Raw genomic sequence first — 18,129 nt, 5'->3', positions numbered from 1 at the left:
CGGCTCTGCAGTGCAGACAATGACGCCCGCCAGCTCAACGTCCTCCAGCGACTTCTACCACCGCCATACGCCCAAGCGTATGCGGCTGGGCACCAGGAGTTGCGCCGAGTGCCGCCGGCGAAGGGTACGTTGTACTTTTCCCTCCGATGGCCGAGCGTGTGAAGCGTGCAGCCTTCACGGGGTGGATTGTGTTCCTCAGAAGCCCACGGGCCAGGGAAAAGGTGCCCAATATGATCCGGAAAAGGTCGAACTGCAGCGAAGGCTTGCCAACTTGGAAGCCATGGTGCGCCAGATCTCGACCTCTGCGAACATTGAGCCGGAGACCACGACATGGGCTCAGTTGCAACTAGACAGTCAGAAGCGACTCCAGTCCCCGTCGGTAGCGCTGGAAGCGGATTCTATAGCCTCGAGCACGAGATTCTCCAAGCTGTCTGATACAGACCTGCCAACTGATAGCGCAGATGAGATGGACCAGTTCGAGGATGCACCACTGGTCACCCTCTTCAAAGATGCCTTGAAGATAGAAAGACCTCCACCTGAGAAGGACGGAGCAAGGTACAGTACGGACTACAGGATCACGGCTGTCATCGAAGATATCAGTCCAGCACTGCCGACTCTGGATGACCTAAGACTCGTCCTCGAAGCCAGTCAGAGGTTCTGGTCCATATGGCCTATGCGCCCACCAGGTCAAGGAGCAACTGGTGCCTCTCGCATACTACTGGCACAAAACTTCATCGTAGACTCATTAAACTCCGGTCGACCTGTGATTATGGCCAAAGCCCTTGTCTGGCTCACACTCTGCATGCACCAACTCCCTCGAGATTTTGCGTGTCAGGGCACAGAATTCCGACGCTCTCGAGGCCACGTCCTCAAGCGCTTCCTCAATGCGGCGGATACCCTTCTCTCGATCGAAGGAGAGACCGGTCAGGGTCAAGGCAAGGATCTGCTGGAGTGCCTAGAGCTCCAGGTGAAAGTCTGCATTGACCTGGGCAGACCACGCAAGGCCTGGCTGACCAACCGACGCGCAGTCAACACAGCCATGCTCCTTGGCTTTCAGAACCATGACACCACTGCCACCGACGAGCAAACGGCTATTTGGAAACAGCTCTGGCATGCAGACCGTCTGCTATCACTCGTCCTTGGTTTGCCCTGCGCCATTTCCGACACCCATCCAAGCCTGGCCAAGGACTGCGCAGGACCCACGATCGAATCACAAGTCTCTCATGAGCTGGCCCTCATAGCTGGGCGCATCGTCGATCGGAACATGAATCACAAGACCGTCAACTACTCTGTGACCATGGACATTGATCAAGACCTGGAACGATGCAAGAGTCGAATGCCCCTGTCGTGGCGGAAACCCGAGTTCGACACCACTCTACCTTTTGAACTCGCGCACGGCCAACAGAGCATCAAGCTATTTTTCTTCAGCATGTGGAAGACGCTCCACCTGCCGTATATGTTCAAGTCTTCGTCGGACAGACGATACGAGTACAGCAGGATCGCGGCGCTGGAGGCGTGTCGAGACTGCATCAGGGTTTACAAGGGACTGCGTGACAACAAATCCGGCGATGTGCCCGTCATCTGCGACCTCATGGACTTTTTGGCATTCAGTGCCACCGTCACTCTCGTAATTCACCTACTTTCGAGGTCTTCGAAGAGTGGCGTTGATGGCGTCGGCCTCGAGGAAACAGAAGACTGGGACCTCGTGCACAGCGTGAGTGCCGTGCTGAGCGACGTGGCGAACAAGCTGTCTTGCAGCGTCGCTGGACAAGGCTCGAATCTCTTGGATAGGCTCATCATGGCTCGTCGCGGCAAGTACGCTGATACGGAGCCCTTCGAGGCCGTCATTCCGTATTTTGGGAAAGTTCGGATCGGCAGGATTCCCAGGGTAGTGAAGGCAAAACCAACAACACAGGTGCAGACGCCGGGTCCCCAGATGTCAGCAGGTCTAGGCGCCATCGTGGACGGTCAATCCCAGTCAGTTGTGGCCCAGTCTCAATCTTCAATAACGTCCCCGACTACCTTGGGACTGTCATCATCGTCGGTGTCGGCTTCCTCATCATCGTCGCAGGACCTAACGTCCGTAAACACGGTCGAATTCAACCTCAGCGACACGACTTCATTCGGACAGTGTCCGATGGATGAATGGATGTCGGATGCCGAATTGACCGTGGACTGGGAGTCTTTCATCGACGTCAACATGAATTATGACTGGAGTCAATTTTTCGAGAGTGCAATGCCTGATTGAGCGACATACACATACATGTTACATTTGGATGGGGCCGCTGCTACGATAGACAGGGAGTATAAATGGTATCTTGACGCCCACAGCCACATTCGGCGCGTGACCAGTGACGAAAAAGATGGACGTGCAGAGAAAAAAACAAGAAACATGGCACAGCCTGATTGGGGGGCGCTTGAAGACGAGATAAACCTTCACAAAGCGTTTGGAACAGCCAAAAGCCACTAGTTAGACGACGGCGCAGCCAACATGAACAGCATGAGAAGAGGGATTCTAATATGAAAATGCCAAATAGAAATCTATGATGCGGTTCTTGTGTACGTCAAGTGAAGTAGAAAAGCGAAAAGCCGGACCGTAAATAGCTGAATGCAAGAGGAGAGAAACGGGGGGCCGCGCAAACGTCTCCTCTCTCTCTCTCTCTCTTCTCTCTCGCGCGCGCGCGCGCTATTCTTGTCCACGTTCGGCGGCATAGACGCTTGCCTCACCTTTCGCCATGTAATCAAAGGACTCTTCGCTCGTAGTCGTGCCAGGTGGGCTCGGGGTGCCTTCGTCACCACCCTTACTGGCGGCGGTCAGGGCTTCCCCCTCCTCCTCCTCCTTCTCGTCCTCGGCGGCGGCGGCGGCCGTCACTCGTCCTTCCCAAAGAACACCGTCACCGTACCCCCAACCCAGGCCGTGTTTCGACCGGCGCACCTCTCGCTCCACGAGGCCGAAACCTGCGCCCCCGTCACCGTCGTTCCCCGCCTTGAGAGGCAAATTCCTCAGGTGCCACTGGCCCAAGAACATGCCGTCAGGGTCACTCTCGTCACGGACCTCCAAGAACTCCGTCATGTTGTCGCCGTACAGGGCGTCGAGCTCCCGGGCGCCCGTGAAGGCAAAGTTCTTGGCCCAGTGGGGTCGAGCGCCCATCTCGCGCATGAGATGCTCGAACGCCTCGTAGTACCTCTCGTGACAGGGCGGATCCTGACCGTAGGGCCGGTACAGGGTGGCGTTGAGATAGAGCGTCGGGCCGTCGGGCACGGTGGGATCGAGGTACGGCCTGACGGTCGTGTTTTTCGGGTTCGAGTCCGGACGTCCGGTGTGCGTGACGCGCACCTCGACCGGGCAGTGCACCCAGACGCCCTCGCTCGAGACGGGGATGCCCGAGGCGGCGTCGTCGTGGTTGATCCAGGCCGAGAGCCGGCGGATGGCCTCCGGACCCTTGGAGAGGGGGAGGGCCCACTCGTTGACGAACTGCGAGTACAGGCAGTCCATTAGAAGAGCCTCGCGGGCGGGTTGGACGGCAGACGTGGTGACGCGCCCCGGCCCGAAGCCGTACTGCATGCCGAAGACGAACCACTCGATCCACGGGAGGATGCGCGGGAACGAGTTCGACAGCCACAGCAGGTTGTGGTACACGTAGTACCCGAACGCGCCGCCGTAGAAGGTGGTGTTGGGGGGACGCAGGTCGGCGTCCGTCTTGGCGCCCTGCCAGACGACCGCCTGGTGCATGTAGGGCAGCCACCACACCCGGGTGAATTCTTTCCGGGTCCAGAGGTCCTCGTCCCAGGACTCGAGGACGGACGACAGCGTGTGGAGCGACTGCGACCACGAGATCTTGAAGTCCGGCACCGCCTGCATGGTGATCTCCACGATGATCCCGAGCGAGCCGAGCGACAGGAGCGCCGCTCGGAAGAGCTCCGGGTTCTTGGCCGCCGAGCAGGTGACCAGCTGCGAGTTGGACAGCAGAACCGTCAGCGAAGTGATCGAGTCCGACAGGAGGCCGTGCCTGAGGCTGGAGCCGTGGGTGCCGGTGGATATGACTCCCGCGACGGACTGGACGTCGATGGAGCCCAGGTTCGGGAGGGTGTACCCGTCCTCGGCGAGCGCGAGGTTGAGGTTGTGGAGGGACAGGCCGGCCTGGAACCGAAAGAGCCCGGGAGTGCCGTCGACGTTCCTCTCGAGCACTTGGGTCAAATTGTCCAGATTGACAAGCCAGGACGAAGTGCAGGTCAGGTCAGACGGCGAGTGGCCGAAGCCGGTCACGCACAACCTCTTGCGGCATCTGCGCGCAAGGGTCACGATCTTTTGCAGCTCGGGAACGCTGGACGGCTGAAAGTACAGTTCGGGTCGCGAAAAGAACGTCTGCGCCCAGGTGTGATGCAGGTACCGCGTCTTGGGGTTGAAGGGGACCGAGTCATCAGTGCGCGACAGCTCTCGCTCGAGTTTCGGGTCCAGCTCGACGGCGCTGGTGGGGCCAGGCTGTGTCGCGAGGCGACGAGTGTTGGGCTTTGTATGTGCCAGATTCGGGGCGGCCCAATCCATTGTTGCCGGGTGCTTTCAGGGCCGCTGCAGATGAGCTCGAGAAGGATCGTCAGCGCATGGTCGACGATGGGCAAAAGGCAAGGCGGGCGGGAGAGACCAGGTGGTGTCACGATAAGGTTAATATCACCTGAAGTCGACTGAAATGGAGGTGAAGGAAATAATTATTTTCGGACCCCAAGACGGAATAGGGAAAAGAGTCATGACGCGACACCGGAACCGCGCTCGAGATGCTCCGATCCCGGATTATGTAAGCACCATGGCCGAGTCTAGACTCACCAGACTCACCAGACCCGGGTCGCCATCGAGTCTCATGTCGGCGTCGCAGAGCGCAGAGGTAGCATAATGGTAATACACTGGCTACAGCAGCACTTCCCAGCACTTCCCGCGGGTGCAAGTCTAGTAGGTTTCAGCGGCAAATCCAGGCCAACGTGCAGTCTGCTATGTGGCTGTTGTTATCGTGAAATGCAACTCAATCCAGTCCAGTTCGGTCAAGTCAGTTGCCGGCCCCATCTCGACAAATTGCCTCCGTAATCTATTCATCCATCATACAAAGTGTGCGCAAACATGTACCCAAGGGGGCACTTGGAAGAAGTAAAGCGAGAGCCATGCTTTTAAAGAACATCACGATCCTTGACGTCGGTCGAATATGTTGAGACTTTTACAGTGTAATACCAAGGTCTTGCAGTACATCTGCTACCGGTACACACAAGGATTCACTTGGGCCTGCCGTTCGAGGTGTCCGCCATTTTCGGAAAATGTTCTTGACGTTCTGAGGAGGATCGCCCATGACCACGTGGCAGGTCGGTAGGACGGGCCGGTCTTGGATTGACGGTGCAAGCACGGCCATCTCCTCTGCTACCTGAACCGCAGTCACAAATTCTGCTGGCTTTCTGGCCATAGCACCAACTAGCCTATAATGCACATCGAGATCAGTAAGCTCCGATCCCGCGGTTGTGAGTGCGCACTTACACATAAAGTTCCTGGTACATGTCGAGTAGGTGAATATGACCGGATTCTAGGTCTTGCTGCGTGAAGGGGACTACCTCTTCCAGCACAGCCACGTTGGACTGCTTTGGAGGCGAAGCCGGACGGAGACCCCAGAAGCCGCCTGATGACTTCGGTCGATCGTAGTCAACTCGATATAGTCTCGGTTGGCGAGTCTTCACCTCTGCAGGAGCAGCACGTCCTGTGGAGCTGGAGCCGGAACCTGTCCGTCTTGGGGAGTTGGTCGGGAACGCGTCCCAGAAACCTGTGGGTTCTTGCCCTTCTTCAACCTCTTCAATTTCGCCGGTCAGCCCTAGGTCCATGCCGATAAGTCTCGCGCACCCGACATCTTGTTGATTTGACCCGAGACCTTTCCAAAGGTATAGTTTCCCAAATTTGGCAGAGATCAGGAAAGGAAACCCTGAGCATAGACTAGACGTCGCAAGGTCCACCTCATCAAAGGCGACGTGCCCAAGATGTGGCCTGCCGCAGAGCATATACAGCGCCGAAGTCTTGTTCCTGCGAATGATGACAATGCCACCCAATGCCTGGAAGAACTCGGAGCTCTCTTTGCCCTGCTTCACAACTTGCAGCTTAGCACTGTTGTCACGCGCAACTTTTCTACAGAACAGTTGCGCATCTTCAACGCTGGCTTCGGGTACTTCATCTCCACACCAGAGATAGACGTCATTTACTTTGGAGCCGTTGGGAGACTCCATGCAATGTACTGACAGATACATGCAGTCTTCAAACAAAATATGCTCCTGTTGAGGTGGCATTGGGGTTCTCTTGCCATCACCAGTCACCTCCCATATCTGATTGGAAATGGTTCTCGGTTTATCGGGACTTGAGTATTGTGATGACAGGAAGGCCTCGGTATTGAAATCTGCCTTGTCGCGTGCTGAAGGCAGAACACCGAAGAACTCCTCGAGTCGAGGTTTGACTGTGGATGACGACTTTGACGGCGATGATGTCTTGCGAGGCGAAGCAAGCAACCGAGCCGATGCAACTTCCGTCTCCGGTGGCGGTGTCAGCATTGGTGTGCCAACTACTTTCTTCGTTGAAGCTCCCAATTGCACTCCTAGTCCATTGTTTTTAGGAGTCGTCATAGCTGGTTTGACCACGGCTTCAGCAGGAGTCTTGGCGGCTTTTGGTGTGTTGAGTTTTGATTTGCTTGGGGTTAAAGGCATGGCTGAAGGTAGTGCGGAAGCCGGGCCGCTTGGCTTGTCACCACGGGACTCAAGAGGTGGAGTTGCAGGATGAGATCGATCATTAAGAACGTCAAACTTTTTAGGAGTGGCTGGTTTCGAAGGAACATGCCCGCCGAGACTATTGGGAGGATTGGCTGTTTGTGACACTTTCCGAACTTCTGCAGATTTGTTAGCCACGGCTGGCCGAGGTTTTGACGTCGACTCCGGTGCTGACGCCTGAGCGTTTGAGAAAGCACCATCCAATTGATGGATGACTCTAGGTTTTGCTCCTGCAGGAGCCGGTTTTTGAAATAGTTCTGCAACTGGCTTCTTTAGAGGATGTGCAGAATTTTCCGGAGGCCCATCCTTGGATCTCGGCTGCGTTGACTGAAGCCTGGGACTCAAGGGTGGTAGTGATTGTAGATCGGAGGGCTTCATTTGCGCGCCTGTTAGAGAGGAGTCACTCGCCGTCAATGTATTCGAGCGCTCTGTGGTCGCTTCCTTCGTCAACGGTGCAACTACCTTGGGCGGACCAGACTTTGGAATTCTCCTCTTTGGGCCTCTTGCTCGACCCTTTGTCATATGCGTCAATTCCTGGGCACTGTTTGATGCGCTGTCGCTTGAGCTTCGCTCGCCCGAGGACACTTGCATCCCTATGCCATTTTGTGATGATTGCTCTCCTGGCACCCTAGGACTTCCACTGCGAGATAATAGACCAGCAAGTGCAGGGTTTATTCGTGCTGCAATTTTGCTGTTTTCTGGCACCTTTGCTTTGTCTGAAGTAACTGGCCCAGCATTGAAAGTCTCAGAATGCTTTTTGGCATTTGTGGCTGGCGTTTGCTGCTGCTTCGGATTCGATGATGGGGTTTCCTTGACATGCGTCGCTGCTACCCCTTGTAAATTAGCTGTCTGGGCTGGAGCATCTTTGGATTTCGATAGTAACCCGCTGGTGACCTGAGAAGATACAGACGGCTTGTTCCTCGGCGCTGGGGGCTTGTCAGAGCCGTCTCTGGGAGTAAGGGCTACTGTCGTCGCTTTGTCAGGCGAATCAAATGCTTTCGTTATGTCGACCTTTTCTGCAGAAGCGGCAGTTCGGTGCAATGTCTTTCTGCGAGCCAACGCTTCCGGTATAGTATCCGTTGACGTGTCCAATGAAGCGCCTGACAAAGGTCGCTGCCCTGACGAACCTCCACCTGCCTTCATGGCCTCCTTCTTCTGAAGAATACTCTCTTTGAATTCATCGACCCGCTTCGTCTTCTGTGGCCCTCCGGTAACGTTGAGTGCGGCCTTCCCCCTCGCAATGTTATCCTTGAGTAAGTCAGGGGCAACATAATTCTGAGTTTGAGCACGCTTGAGTTTCCCGAATATTGCCTTGAACTCCGGTTCGGCATCGCTACTGCCTCCCGGAGTAGCTTCACGTGGCTTCAAGTTGCTTCGGAAATCCATTTTGGGAGGAGTCTGCGGCTTGGGTTTGAGGGGAAGCGTTTTGGCGATCGATTTTTGCTCAATCTTATCAGGAATCTCGACGTCGGTATTGCGCTCTGGTTTTTCTGCCTGGTCCTGTTTCAGTGTAGGGTCTTCCCCCTCTTTCGCGGAAGATATCGCTGCTAGCACCGGTGTTACGTTTCTCTTAGACGGCACAACAGGCTTTGCATCCTTTCTCTCGGCATTGGCGTCTGTGGTCGATACAGATGGAGGCTTGTCCGAGGTTTTCGACGATGCTTCTAGGCTTTTGTCCAAGCCCTCACTCCGTGGTGCTGAGTCAGGACCTGGATGTTTTCCGGTAAGGCTTTTAAGTGGCGATGCTGGCCTAGTGGATGGGGATTTTAATTGATCAGCTGCAGCTTTAGGCCCGGGTCCTATTTGAGACGTTGCTACTGTTGTCTGGGATTGCTGCTCTAGCTTTGACCGTTGCATGTTCAGCTTCCAGGCTGGTATTTCCGGTTTGGCTGGCGTGAATCGTGGAGAGTCTGGTTTATTCAGGGCACTCTCGAGCCAGCTGGCCTTTGTTGGGCTCCAGCGGCGAGGATCCATGGTTTTGGAAGGACTTCGGCCCAGTGGTGATTCGGGGGGTGGTGATGTGGTCTGAGGTTCTTTAGCCTTCGGCGATGTCGGTTCCGAGGGCTCGACGGGCTTGGAAGGCGGAGAGTATGATTCAGCCTCTTTGCCATTTGATTGTAGAAGCGATCGGCCTCTTACGGAAGACACGGGATCCAAGTCATGGCTTGAAACCGGTCTTGAATTTGACAACGGCGAAGAATTACCCTCAGTGAGCCCCCTTGCATCCTTGGAGGAGTTTCGACTGTGGCTCGGGCTGAAGCTGGACAGATTAACGGGTCTAGCACTGGCGATGGAATCTCCACGCTTCAAACCAGCGTTTGCCTGTACACTCCATCTCTTATTGACGCTGTCAGATCTCTTCATCATTGCGCTTTGGACAAAGCCACCAAGGCCCTTGGTGGGAGAAGCTGGCCGCGCAGTCGATGAGAGCACACTTGGTGTGCGCCCAACGCCCGACTCGTCAGAATCTTGTACTATGGTAAGTTCCAGAGGCTTGAAGGTGGGCAATTCCAGTACTGGAGATCTCGTTGGGGAAGAAGCCGCCATGGAGGCAGGTCTGCTGGGGCGAGTGGGCTCTAGAACAGGTGTTTGATGATGATCTAGCGTCGGCGTGGATGCTTGTTTCTGGGGTGAAGCAGATGGAGTAGATGATTGTGGCTCCGCCATAGGACGCTCGTTGACATTGTTGAAATCTCTCGACATGCCGGGCAGTCTCATGCTCCGGTTGGAGAACGATGCAACTTCGTCGGCGTCGCTCTCATTCTTCCGATAAGCCGCCGAACTCAGGCCTCGGTCTGCGGTCTGGCGGAACCAGGATGGATCTTTAGCACCGAGAGAAGCCGCAATTTCTTGTCTAGATATCTCGGCGGAGAGCTTTGCTTGCTCTGGTCGTGGATTTGGACTAACATCGGCAAGGGACGCGATTGATTGCGGTCTTGACCTGAATGAACCAGTGCCTCTCGACAATGGCCGTTGCTGCCATGATAACGTTCCGCTCCGCGATAGAGTAGTCGCATTGGCAGGGGGGCTCGGCATTGACTGCATATCAGACGGCGGACGTGGAAGGGACCGAGAGAAATCAACGGACGCAATTGGCGTGCGATCTCCCTTGGGAGACATTGACCCGGCTCGACCAAGCGTTCGTGATTGGGACGGAGGTGTGAGAGCGACTGGCGGATCGATACCAGAGCCAAGTTTGGCTGCAGTGTCGCCAGCAAGCCGCAAAGATGGCGTGGGACCAGTCTTTGAAGGAGACAAAGAACGAGCACGCTCTAGCTATCGTTAATATTCTCTCCACTTAATATCAATGTGAGGACTCGTTCCTACCCGCTCTTCTTGCTTGTCTTTCTTTTCTAGCTTGCATCATCTCCTCCTCCATTCGTTTCGATCGTTCTGCCTCTTCCTGGCCTTGTCGCGAATTCAGACTGGCGATCCGAGCCAGGAACTCGTCCACGGACTCGGAGCCATCGTTTGACGCGTTCATGATCGGGCCTGGATGTGGAAGGATGATATGGGATGGATTTCAGCTGAAGGGCGCCAGCATTTCCCGATGAGCTGAAAGGAGCGAGTGGTTTGCTGAGGAACGACCGGCGCTCGACGACATGAAGCGAAAGAATGCGGCAGAGGAAGGTCAGGGAAGAGCAGGCGCGCAGGCTGAGTGAACGATGCAGATAAAGATTGTGTGGAGTCGTACAAGCATGGAATTGCGGATGTTGTTATTTTTCCTGCAGCGTTGAATGTTGTTGATGTTGGATGGCGTTGCGCAGGCGAAAGACTCGGGCGCGTCTCCGCAGCCGCAGCTCCAGGTACGGGAAGTATTTACAGCACAGCTAATCGCGGCTTGCAAACTCAACTGCGCGGGTCTCAGCCGCGCAATCGATAGGCGCATCATTGATCATCCTCGGGCGTCGTGCTATTCTCGTGGCAGAATAATAAACAATGCAAAGCCCGCTACTTGGACGCTCGAACATGGAGGCATCTGGGTGCCGGACACTTCTCTACAACCCAGGCTAGTGTGGCCATGATAGTGAGGCTGATGCTGCGGTCTCGCATCTGGCCTGGTGTCGCTGTCTCCATCAATGCAATGGCCACTTTGCGGCCTGAGAGTGCTGCAAGGGTCCCCAGCATGTCCTGAAGCACTTGTTTCACATTTACTGCCTCGTAGGTATGCCAGCATCGTCAATACAAGAACAGCCGGTCTCTGGCATCCTGCACCACCCAGTCTAGGCCCTTTTCCAGATTCTCTCCTGTCATGGCACTGCAGGGGACCACCACCCATCGATGGGTCAGGATTCTTTCGAGTTCCAGGGCCTTTGTGACCTCTTGTTCGCCCATCCCGCCGGCCACATCGGTCTTGTTCAGGAACACCAACAGGCTCGCACCGGCTAAACGCTGTCCCACATAGCTAAGTCAGCGGGATGGGACAGGGTTTCAGGCATCACGGAAAATGAGACTCACCTCTTCCTGTAGTAAGCCCTTCAGCTCGGCTTTGCAGTCTCCGATGCGCAGCTTATCAGTGGCATCTACCACCCAAATGAGGGCATCTGTCTTTTCAAAATAGTTTCTCCAGTAGGATCTGATGGTCTTTTGGCCTCCGACGTCCCAGATATTGAGCTTGTAGCTGTAGGTTGGCGCGCATTAGAAGGACAGATCTCTCACGCAGTGTGAGACTACACCTACCCGTGGAAGTCAATGGTCTTGATGATAAAGCCGAGCGTTGGACTGACCGTGTTGACGTCTTCGTCCATGATCTTCTTGACGATGGTTGTTTTTCCAGCATTGTCCAGTCCTCTTTGTTCTCTGAATTAGTCCTGCACACTTTCAAAGAGGGAGGAGGGTGAGTACAGCATCAATATCCGCAGTTCCTTGTCCTTCAAGCGCGCTTTGCGCAGTATTGACAGCATTGCTTTTGCTTGTCAATGTGACCGGTCGGAGGAGCTGATGATCCGGGAAGACCGTCTTAGTATATGCTGCTGGGCTGCATTGTCTGGGTGACCTCCTTGTGGCACCAGAGGGAGAGGCACTCAACGCCAGCCTTGAGGGGCCTGGAACTGCTCTGTAGAGGCTCGTTCTCTGTTGATGACGTGTTTGTGTGGGTGTGTGTACCTTACACGAAGAATGCGTTCCTGAGTCTCTGGCTGCAGCACAGGCATCGACAATTGGCAGACGTTGCAAGTCTGCATCGTCCATGCAGCCGCCGCTAAGCAGATTCGAGAAAACCCAAAAACGGCTCTTGTGTATCAAAACACTTCGTGGGCTGTGCCTGGGACCTTCTTCTTCCTCACCTCACCCTCACCTTTCATTTCCTCGATGGCTCTCGTCCATGTCTACGTCGTCTTATCAACGACTTCATGTCTCCGCCAACAGGCCCATGCACTTCCACTGGCCTGACAGGTGAATGTGCGTCTCAGCCGAGACTAAGCGACTTCAAGCCCAGTACCCTCCTCCAGCTGCTGTAGTGGCCAGCATGACAACCACCTGTCCTTCTATCACATTTTAATTGCACTCCTTGGAGGTGCCAATGAGCCCTGATACTAGGCAGCACAGTCTCTTCCCGATCTGCAGAGCATGGCCTATGCTGTGTGCACCTGTTAGTTGAGGACCTTCTTGACTGCCTTTCCAGAGTCTGGGACCAAGCAAAGCATATTCGGCTCACCCTCACTTTCGCTTCATCAGGCTCTCGCCAGGTCTTCACATCCACGCTGACCGTCTCTATTCCTCCGTGCCAAGACGAGCATCTGGTGATATCAAGGTACATTAACTTCTTCGCTCACGTTGCGCCATCTTCTCTCCTTCCTTCATCTCTTTGACCGCCTGGCTTGTTTCTTCCCGCGCACATCCCACTTGGCTCATATTTGTTCTCGACAAAACCATGGAAGGCCTTCACGCCGACAAGTACGGCACCTCTTCGTCCAGAGGAGGGACCTACACAGTCGTCCCTGATCAACAGCCACCCACCAAAGCGTCGAGTTCGACGCCACGAGCCTCGCAACATGAGTCAGCCACCGCTTCTACTTCAGCATCATATCTTCCACCAGGGCATTTCACCACATGGTATGGTTCCATTCAAATACCTGGGTTTGACAAGAGAAGCTACGGACACCCCTCACAGCCGCCTAGTGGCCTCCCAACACAACCGCACCACAATGGATCTGCTTCAGGCTCCAAGCATGCACGCCAATCTCCCTCCAAGGACGATCCACAACCTAAGAACATCTGTAACAAGTCTGCTGGTCAACTCTCTGGTGCAGATCCATCTCCTGCTCCGGTACACCCAAAGCATCATCCTAGTAACTCTGGCGATTGGGCACTCGCACACGCTACTTCGACACGAGCAAACGAGGAGCAGCCCGCAACCTATGATACCTTGAAGCAAGAAGGGGAGAGTCCGGAAGATGTCATCAAGCGACTGCAGGGAGCTGGTCTCCGGGAAGTAAATGTGCGTATGAGACGAAATGCCAAGGGCGAGACTGTGAACACTGGATTGACGACGCTGGACTTCCTGCGGAAGCCTGTGTATCCAGACACCGCTGCAAATTTCATTACGCCCGCAGAATTAGCTTTGCCACGCGTTGGGATAGTCCATGAGGACCCAGGTATAACGAAAGGTGTTCAAACCAACACCCCCGATAAAGCAAACAACGCGAAGAAGTCTGGAGAGCAGCTATTCATGCATGGTAACCAGATGTCGTCTCCAAGCGACCTTGAAATGCCCCAAGCAGAAGCTGATGACCGATCACGATTCCCTGTTGGAGACAGATCTGGTCCTCACATGGATTCAGCAACAACTGGCGGAATAAACAACTCTTCAGATGGCATTGACTCTGCACAGACGAACACAAATGTCACGTCCCAGCCCTCTCTGGCGAAAACTCTATCTCCCGCTCCGGCAGCTCTCGCCGGTCGTGGGAATTGGGTGCATCGGCGAGAGTCGAAAGAGTCATCATTCCACCTCGACAGCGATGCCGAAGGCACAGAAATCAGCAACGATGATTCTATCATGCCGATGGCTTGGGCCAACGATGGCGAAAATGGAAAGACCGTCAAGCGCCAAGAATCATCAAGGGACAAATGCGACCTTGTTGGTTGGGATGGGCGGATGCAACCACCTCCTGTGGACTGGGAACACCGTAATAGGTATCATTGCAACGACCCGAATTTCATCAGTGGTCTTGAGGGTTGGCTAGGCGAGAATACCGTTCGAACCATGCACAACGTTCTTCGATATTCGCCGTCTACTCAGCGTCAAGATTCAAGCATTGAATTCGAGTTTGGCGCACTTCCTATTGAGGAAGTGCAAGATATCACAAAGCATCCTGATGGCATCGGTTTCGTCTCGAGAGATACGTTACTGACCGTTGAGAATGCGGAATACTATGGATGTGTCGGAGTTGGCGAAATACCCTGGCTTAACGGTGTAACTTTGCCAGATTTCGTGGCAGCCACCAAGGTCGACCATGATGATTTCGAAACCATGAAATACAGAGATGAGACTGCGCAGACATTCATCGACCGACGAATGATGTATCTCATGCGCAAACATGAAGAAGTTCAGGCTCGACGCTTACTTGCAGAGAATTCGAAGATCGAAACACCTGCCCCTCCTGAGCCTGAAGGCCCCAAACCGCTCAAGACCAATATATACCTTCGCCCAGCCGTCCGAACTGACTATGCTGGGATGACCCGTATCTACAACTGGCACATTGAGCACGGTGTGCGTCCATCCGAACTTCTGGAGATCACTGAGGACGACATGGAAGCACGGCACAATATGTCCACATCAGCGCGGCTTCCTTTCATCGTTGCCGTGGAACGAAATCGGAAGAATTCCCGCCGCAAGCCTCCAATCCGTCGCGTCAACCCGAATCACCCAATCCAAAATACGGACCCCACCTACAATGCTGTAGTCAAAGACGAGAACATTGTCGGATGGGCTGCTGCAACTGATTGGTCAGCGTCCGACTACATTGAGACCACAACGGCAGAGCTGGAGATCTATGTCGATCCTGAGTTCCGTCAGAAGGGCGTGGGTAGGTGCCTCATGGACGCCCTCCTCGACGCCACTGACCGAGGGCACGCCAACAAGGGCGGCTATGACTTCCACGCCGCGCCGGAGATCAGACATCTTTACAACTCGGGCGGAGGTCGCGATTTGGCCAAGGTCATCTTTCAAGTGCGTAGCTTCAACAGACCCATCACGCCTGAACAGAAGCACAAGCTGCATCTCGCAACCGAAGCATCAAAGGACTGGGGTTACGCGAAAGGTTCCTTCTACGGTCGTGCCAACGGCCTGTATGAAAAGCGCAAGGCGGCAAAACCGCGCGAAGAAAAGAAAGACTTCAGCAAGGCTGCGAGAATCGACGACAGAGAAGACGACTACTCGATCTGGTTGAAGGAGTGGTTGGAAAGTTTTGGGTTTGAGGAAGAAGCCTTCATCAAAAAGATTGGTACCAAGGACAAGAGGCTGGTGGACGTGCGATATTTGACGAAAGAGACGGCCTGGCAACCCGTGGACAACCAAATTCCCGACTACAAACGTGGCATCTGAAACGATTTCCTTCACACAGGCTGACTTTCGTCAAGATAATGAAAAGGTCCGATACCAGCACGAACATGAGCTAGCACTTGAATTTGAACTTGAACTTGAGCTTGAGCTTTAGGAGCATTACGGCATTTACGGCGTTTTAGGGCACCATGGTATTCCGGGGGTAATCCGGTCTTGAGACGACATGTCGAAAGAACTTTCAGGTGCCAGAAAAGGGAAGGGAATAGAAGTGAGCTTTTCGTGGGATTTCGGTCAAAAGCAAGGCAGGAACTTAAATTGGTGCTTGGAGACCGACGGGACGGGAAGAGGCATTCGCCATACGAGTACGAGGGTACATCGGGATGCATCCCATCTCCTCTCCTCTCCATCTTCTAGAGCGCACGTCGAAGTGCTACGAGAGATGATTTGCTTTTTTTCTTTCTTCATCAGACGAGAAGTAGACTCCCATAGCAATGAACATGCCCCGGGAATCCATTCATGAGCTTGATTTTGTGGTTGTAGGTTGAGCGCACGCCAGCGAACTCAAGACCGCTAGCTCGGCTTATGGAATGACAGATATCAACCAAATGAGAGGAACAAGACAACAACAAAATAATGAAGAAGTGGCGCTCGCTTTGTGACAAAACTGACCACAGGTACTCGCAGGGGTAGAGGTAGAGGAGTACTTGGGCGAATGGATCGCTGTGCTGAGCTCAATGTAGGTTCTCAACAGTAGGTACCGAGATCCCCCCCGGGGGTCAACCGTTATGTGGCTTGTGTGTATTTCCGGAGGCCGAGGTGCAATTCGGTGTAGAGGAACGGCACGACGAATAAGGTACCTTCAGGAAATGCAAACTGGGGGGGCTTACATACCTAAGGTACCTAGTACGAGTACAAGTGCAGGAGAAGGGCGAGATCTTGTCAAGGATTAACGTAAGAAATATCATCAAGATTCAAGCCACACTTGTCAAATCATGCAAACTTCCACAACACCGTACTCCGTGTTCTGAGGGGTGAGAGTAACGAAGTACCGTATAGTACCAGCACGGCCAAGCACGGTCAAACGAGTGCATTCCAGTCTTATCAGGATTTGTTTTGCCAAATGGGAGTCGGACGAGCGTTGAAGGAGCCGGAATCTTCTTCAGGGTGGATGGAAGGATCGTGATAATGACGACGTGCATCTAACTAGTCCTCCTGGTTTCCAGGCACATCTTAACGCAGTAATAACGGTGAGTGTAGATGCGGTGGGGCCGAAAAGGTGGCTAGATGCGAGAGAACAATAGACTGCTATCTCTTCGTTAGGCGTATGTCATTGCACTGTCGTCAGCCGCATACAGGGTACAGCAAATGAAAAGGGGGTGCAATCGCCAGCTCTGGCCAGACGACGCCCTGCCTCGAGAGTTCATCTAAGGTTGGCAGTTGGTGGGTAAACTACTCCCTGCAGAGGGAGCGAAGGGGTCGGAAGAATCATTGCGCACTTCTGCAGCCGGGATCTCGTAAAATGGTCTTGTGTAACCGGTGGCTTGAGACTAAGAGGTAAGGGACCAGTCGTAGGTTTAAGGAGCACATTGATCGGTACGAGGAGCGTTACGGGAGTCCGAAAGAAGCTGGTCCTTGAGTGTGGAAAGACGGCGGTGAGGCCACGCAGGGCTCCTCAGTAGAGGCCGCTGGTAGGGTCTATCCTAGCGCATGGTTCCTTTGGGCATCAACAAGTGTGACGAGAGCAGAAAATGTACAGTATAGCAGGATTTTGGTTGCGCAAGGACAAAAGGCGAGGCTTGAGAGAATACTCGTATCCGAGGCTTGCTCAACTGGCCGTTGTTAACCCACAACCAGTTAGCTAGGGCTCGACCGGGCTCACTAAGGCTCGTTAGGCTCAATTGAAACCTATCGCATGTCAGCTTTGACTCGGAACTTCGTGGGAGCGGTTGAGGTTTCCGCCCTTGCGGCAATGCAATTATGAAACCCGTGCTCTTGTCTACGCCATTGTCGCCTGCGAGCTTGAAAACACCATACCGAGTGCTTCAAGCTACTTCTGCGTCCTTGAGTTCATGCTTCAGGGGCACCAGGCAAGCATCCCTCTTCCTACAGTACGGAGTACCAGCCACCAGCCACCAACCGGGGTTCCTCTTTTCGTTGTTCCAGCTCGTCCGAAAGGGGCTTCGCTACTGCGGCAGTGTCGATAGGCGAGGCCGGCGCCAGGACGATCAGCCCTTTGGCCATTCGGATATGCAGGTCATTTGCACCGATTGGGAGTAGATTGACTGATTGGCTTGATGGGCCTGTTTCTCATGCCTTGTTGATGAACCGGTAGGCGTATGCCGTACGCAATGGTACATACAGCTTTTCGGTTGCGGGTGTCCCACAGGCAGCTATGCACCTAGGACTGAGTATACAGCAATATTCGGGTGCCACAATGGCAGGTGTCAGAAACTATTGACAAGCCAGTAGTCAGGGGTCTTGAAGAAGGTCAGTCATCCTCCGTTCCCGTGTGCTATGTGGAGGAGGATTCAACCTGTACGTGTAGTTGTCATCATGGTCTTCCCCAATTCTTTCTTGCTTTTTTGGTGGTCACTCTGGTTTTTGGCTTCGAGAGATACTTTGGAGGGGTTCAGGTCGACAGCTGGCGTCGGGCAGAACTCGATCGAAGGACCTGACCCAATAGTGGAGTTGGCCCGGGCTGGTAGCCGGTTAAGAGGAGCAAATAGCTGTCCTGTATCCGGGTTTGACAGGTAGTGGCGCAATAGTCCCAGCTGTCTTTTTGGAGCTTCGTTGGTGTAAGATTGGGGAGCACGAAGCTCGATCGAGTTTGGGGGAGCACAGTA

The 18,129-nt window shown here is 54.2% G+C and overlaps 5 protein-coding genes across 5 annotated transcripts; 2 read left to right on the top strand and 3 right to left on the bottom strand.

Annotated features, from left to right (window-relative positions):
* Positions 1-19: 19 nt before the first annotated feature.
* PV08_02968 (uncharacterized protein) lies at positions 20-2,248 on the top strand (the record flags this gene model as incomplete). Its single annotated transcript, XM_016377325.1, has 1 exon — positions 20-2,248. The coding sequence occupies one exon, from the start codon at positions 20-22 to the stop codon at positions 2,246-2,248; it is 2,229 nt and encodes a 742-aa protein (XP_016238895.1).
* Positions 2,249-2,686: 438 nt separating this feature from the next.
* PV08_02967 (uncharacterized protein) lies at positions 2,687-4,546 on the bottom strand (the record flags this gene model as incomplete). The annotated part of the gene is made up of 1 exon (XM_016377324.1): positions 2,687-4,546. The coding sequence occupies one exon, from the start codon at positions 4,544-4,546 to the stop codon at positions 2,687-2,689; it is 1,860 nt and encodes a 619-aa protein (XP_016238894.1).
* A 658-nt stretch (positions 4,547-5,204) lies between these two features.
* Positions 5,205-10,264, bottom strand: PV08_02966 (uncharacterized protein; the record flags this gene model as incomplete). Its single annotated transcript, XM_016377323.1, has 3 exons — positions 5,205-5,457; positions 5,516-10,052; positions 10,108-10,264. The coding sequence occupies 3 exons, from the start codon at positions 10,262-10,264 to the stop codon at positions 5,205-5,207; spliced, it is 4,947 nt and encodes a 1,648-aa protein (XP_016238893.1).
* A 695-nt stretch (positions 10,265-10,959) lies between these two features.
* Positions 10,960-11,528, bottom strand: PV08_02965 (uncharacterized protein; the record flags this gene model as incomplete). Its single annotated transcript, XM_016377322.1, has 3 exons — positions 10,960-11,172; positions 11,239-11,401; positions 11,461-11,528. 3 exons carry the CDS (start codon positions 11,526-11,528, stop codon positions 10,960-10,962), a joined length of 444 nt encoding a protein of 147 aa, XP_016238892.1.
* Positions 11,529-12,652: 1,124 nt separating this feature from the next.
* PV08_02964 (uncharacterized protein) lies at positions 12,653-15,328 on the top strand (the record flags this gene model as incomplete). The annotated part of the gene is made up of 1 exon (XM_016377321.1): positions 12,653-15,328. One exon carries the CDS (start codon positions 12,653-12,655, stop codon positions 15,326-15,328), a length of 2,676 nt encoding a protein of 891 aa, XP_016238891.1.
* Between the last annotated feature and the right edge of the window lie 2,801 nt (positions 15,329-18,129).

Source organism: Exophiala spinifera (assembly GCF_000836115.1).
Source record: "Exophiala spinifera strain CBS 89968 unplaced genomic scaffold supercont1.2, whole genome shotgun sequence".
In the NCBI taxonomy this organism is placed as follows: domain Eukaryota; kingdom Fungi; phylum Ascomycota; class Eurotiomycetes; order Chaetothyriales; family Herpotrichiellaceae; genus Exophiala; species Exophiala spinifera.
Note: the sequence above shows the minus strand (reverse complement) of the source record. Positions and strands in the feature narration are given on the sequence as shown.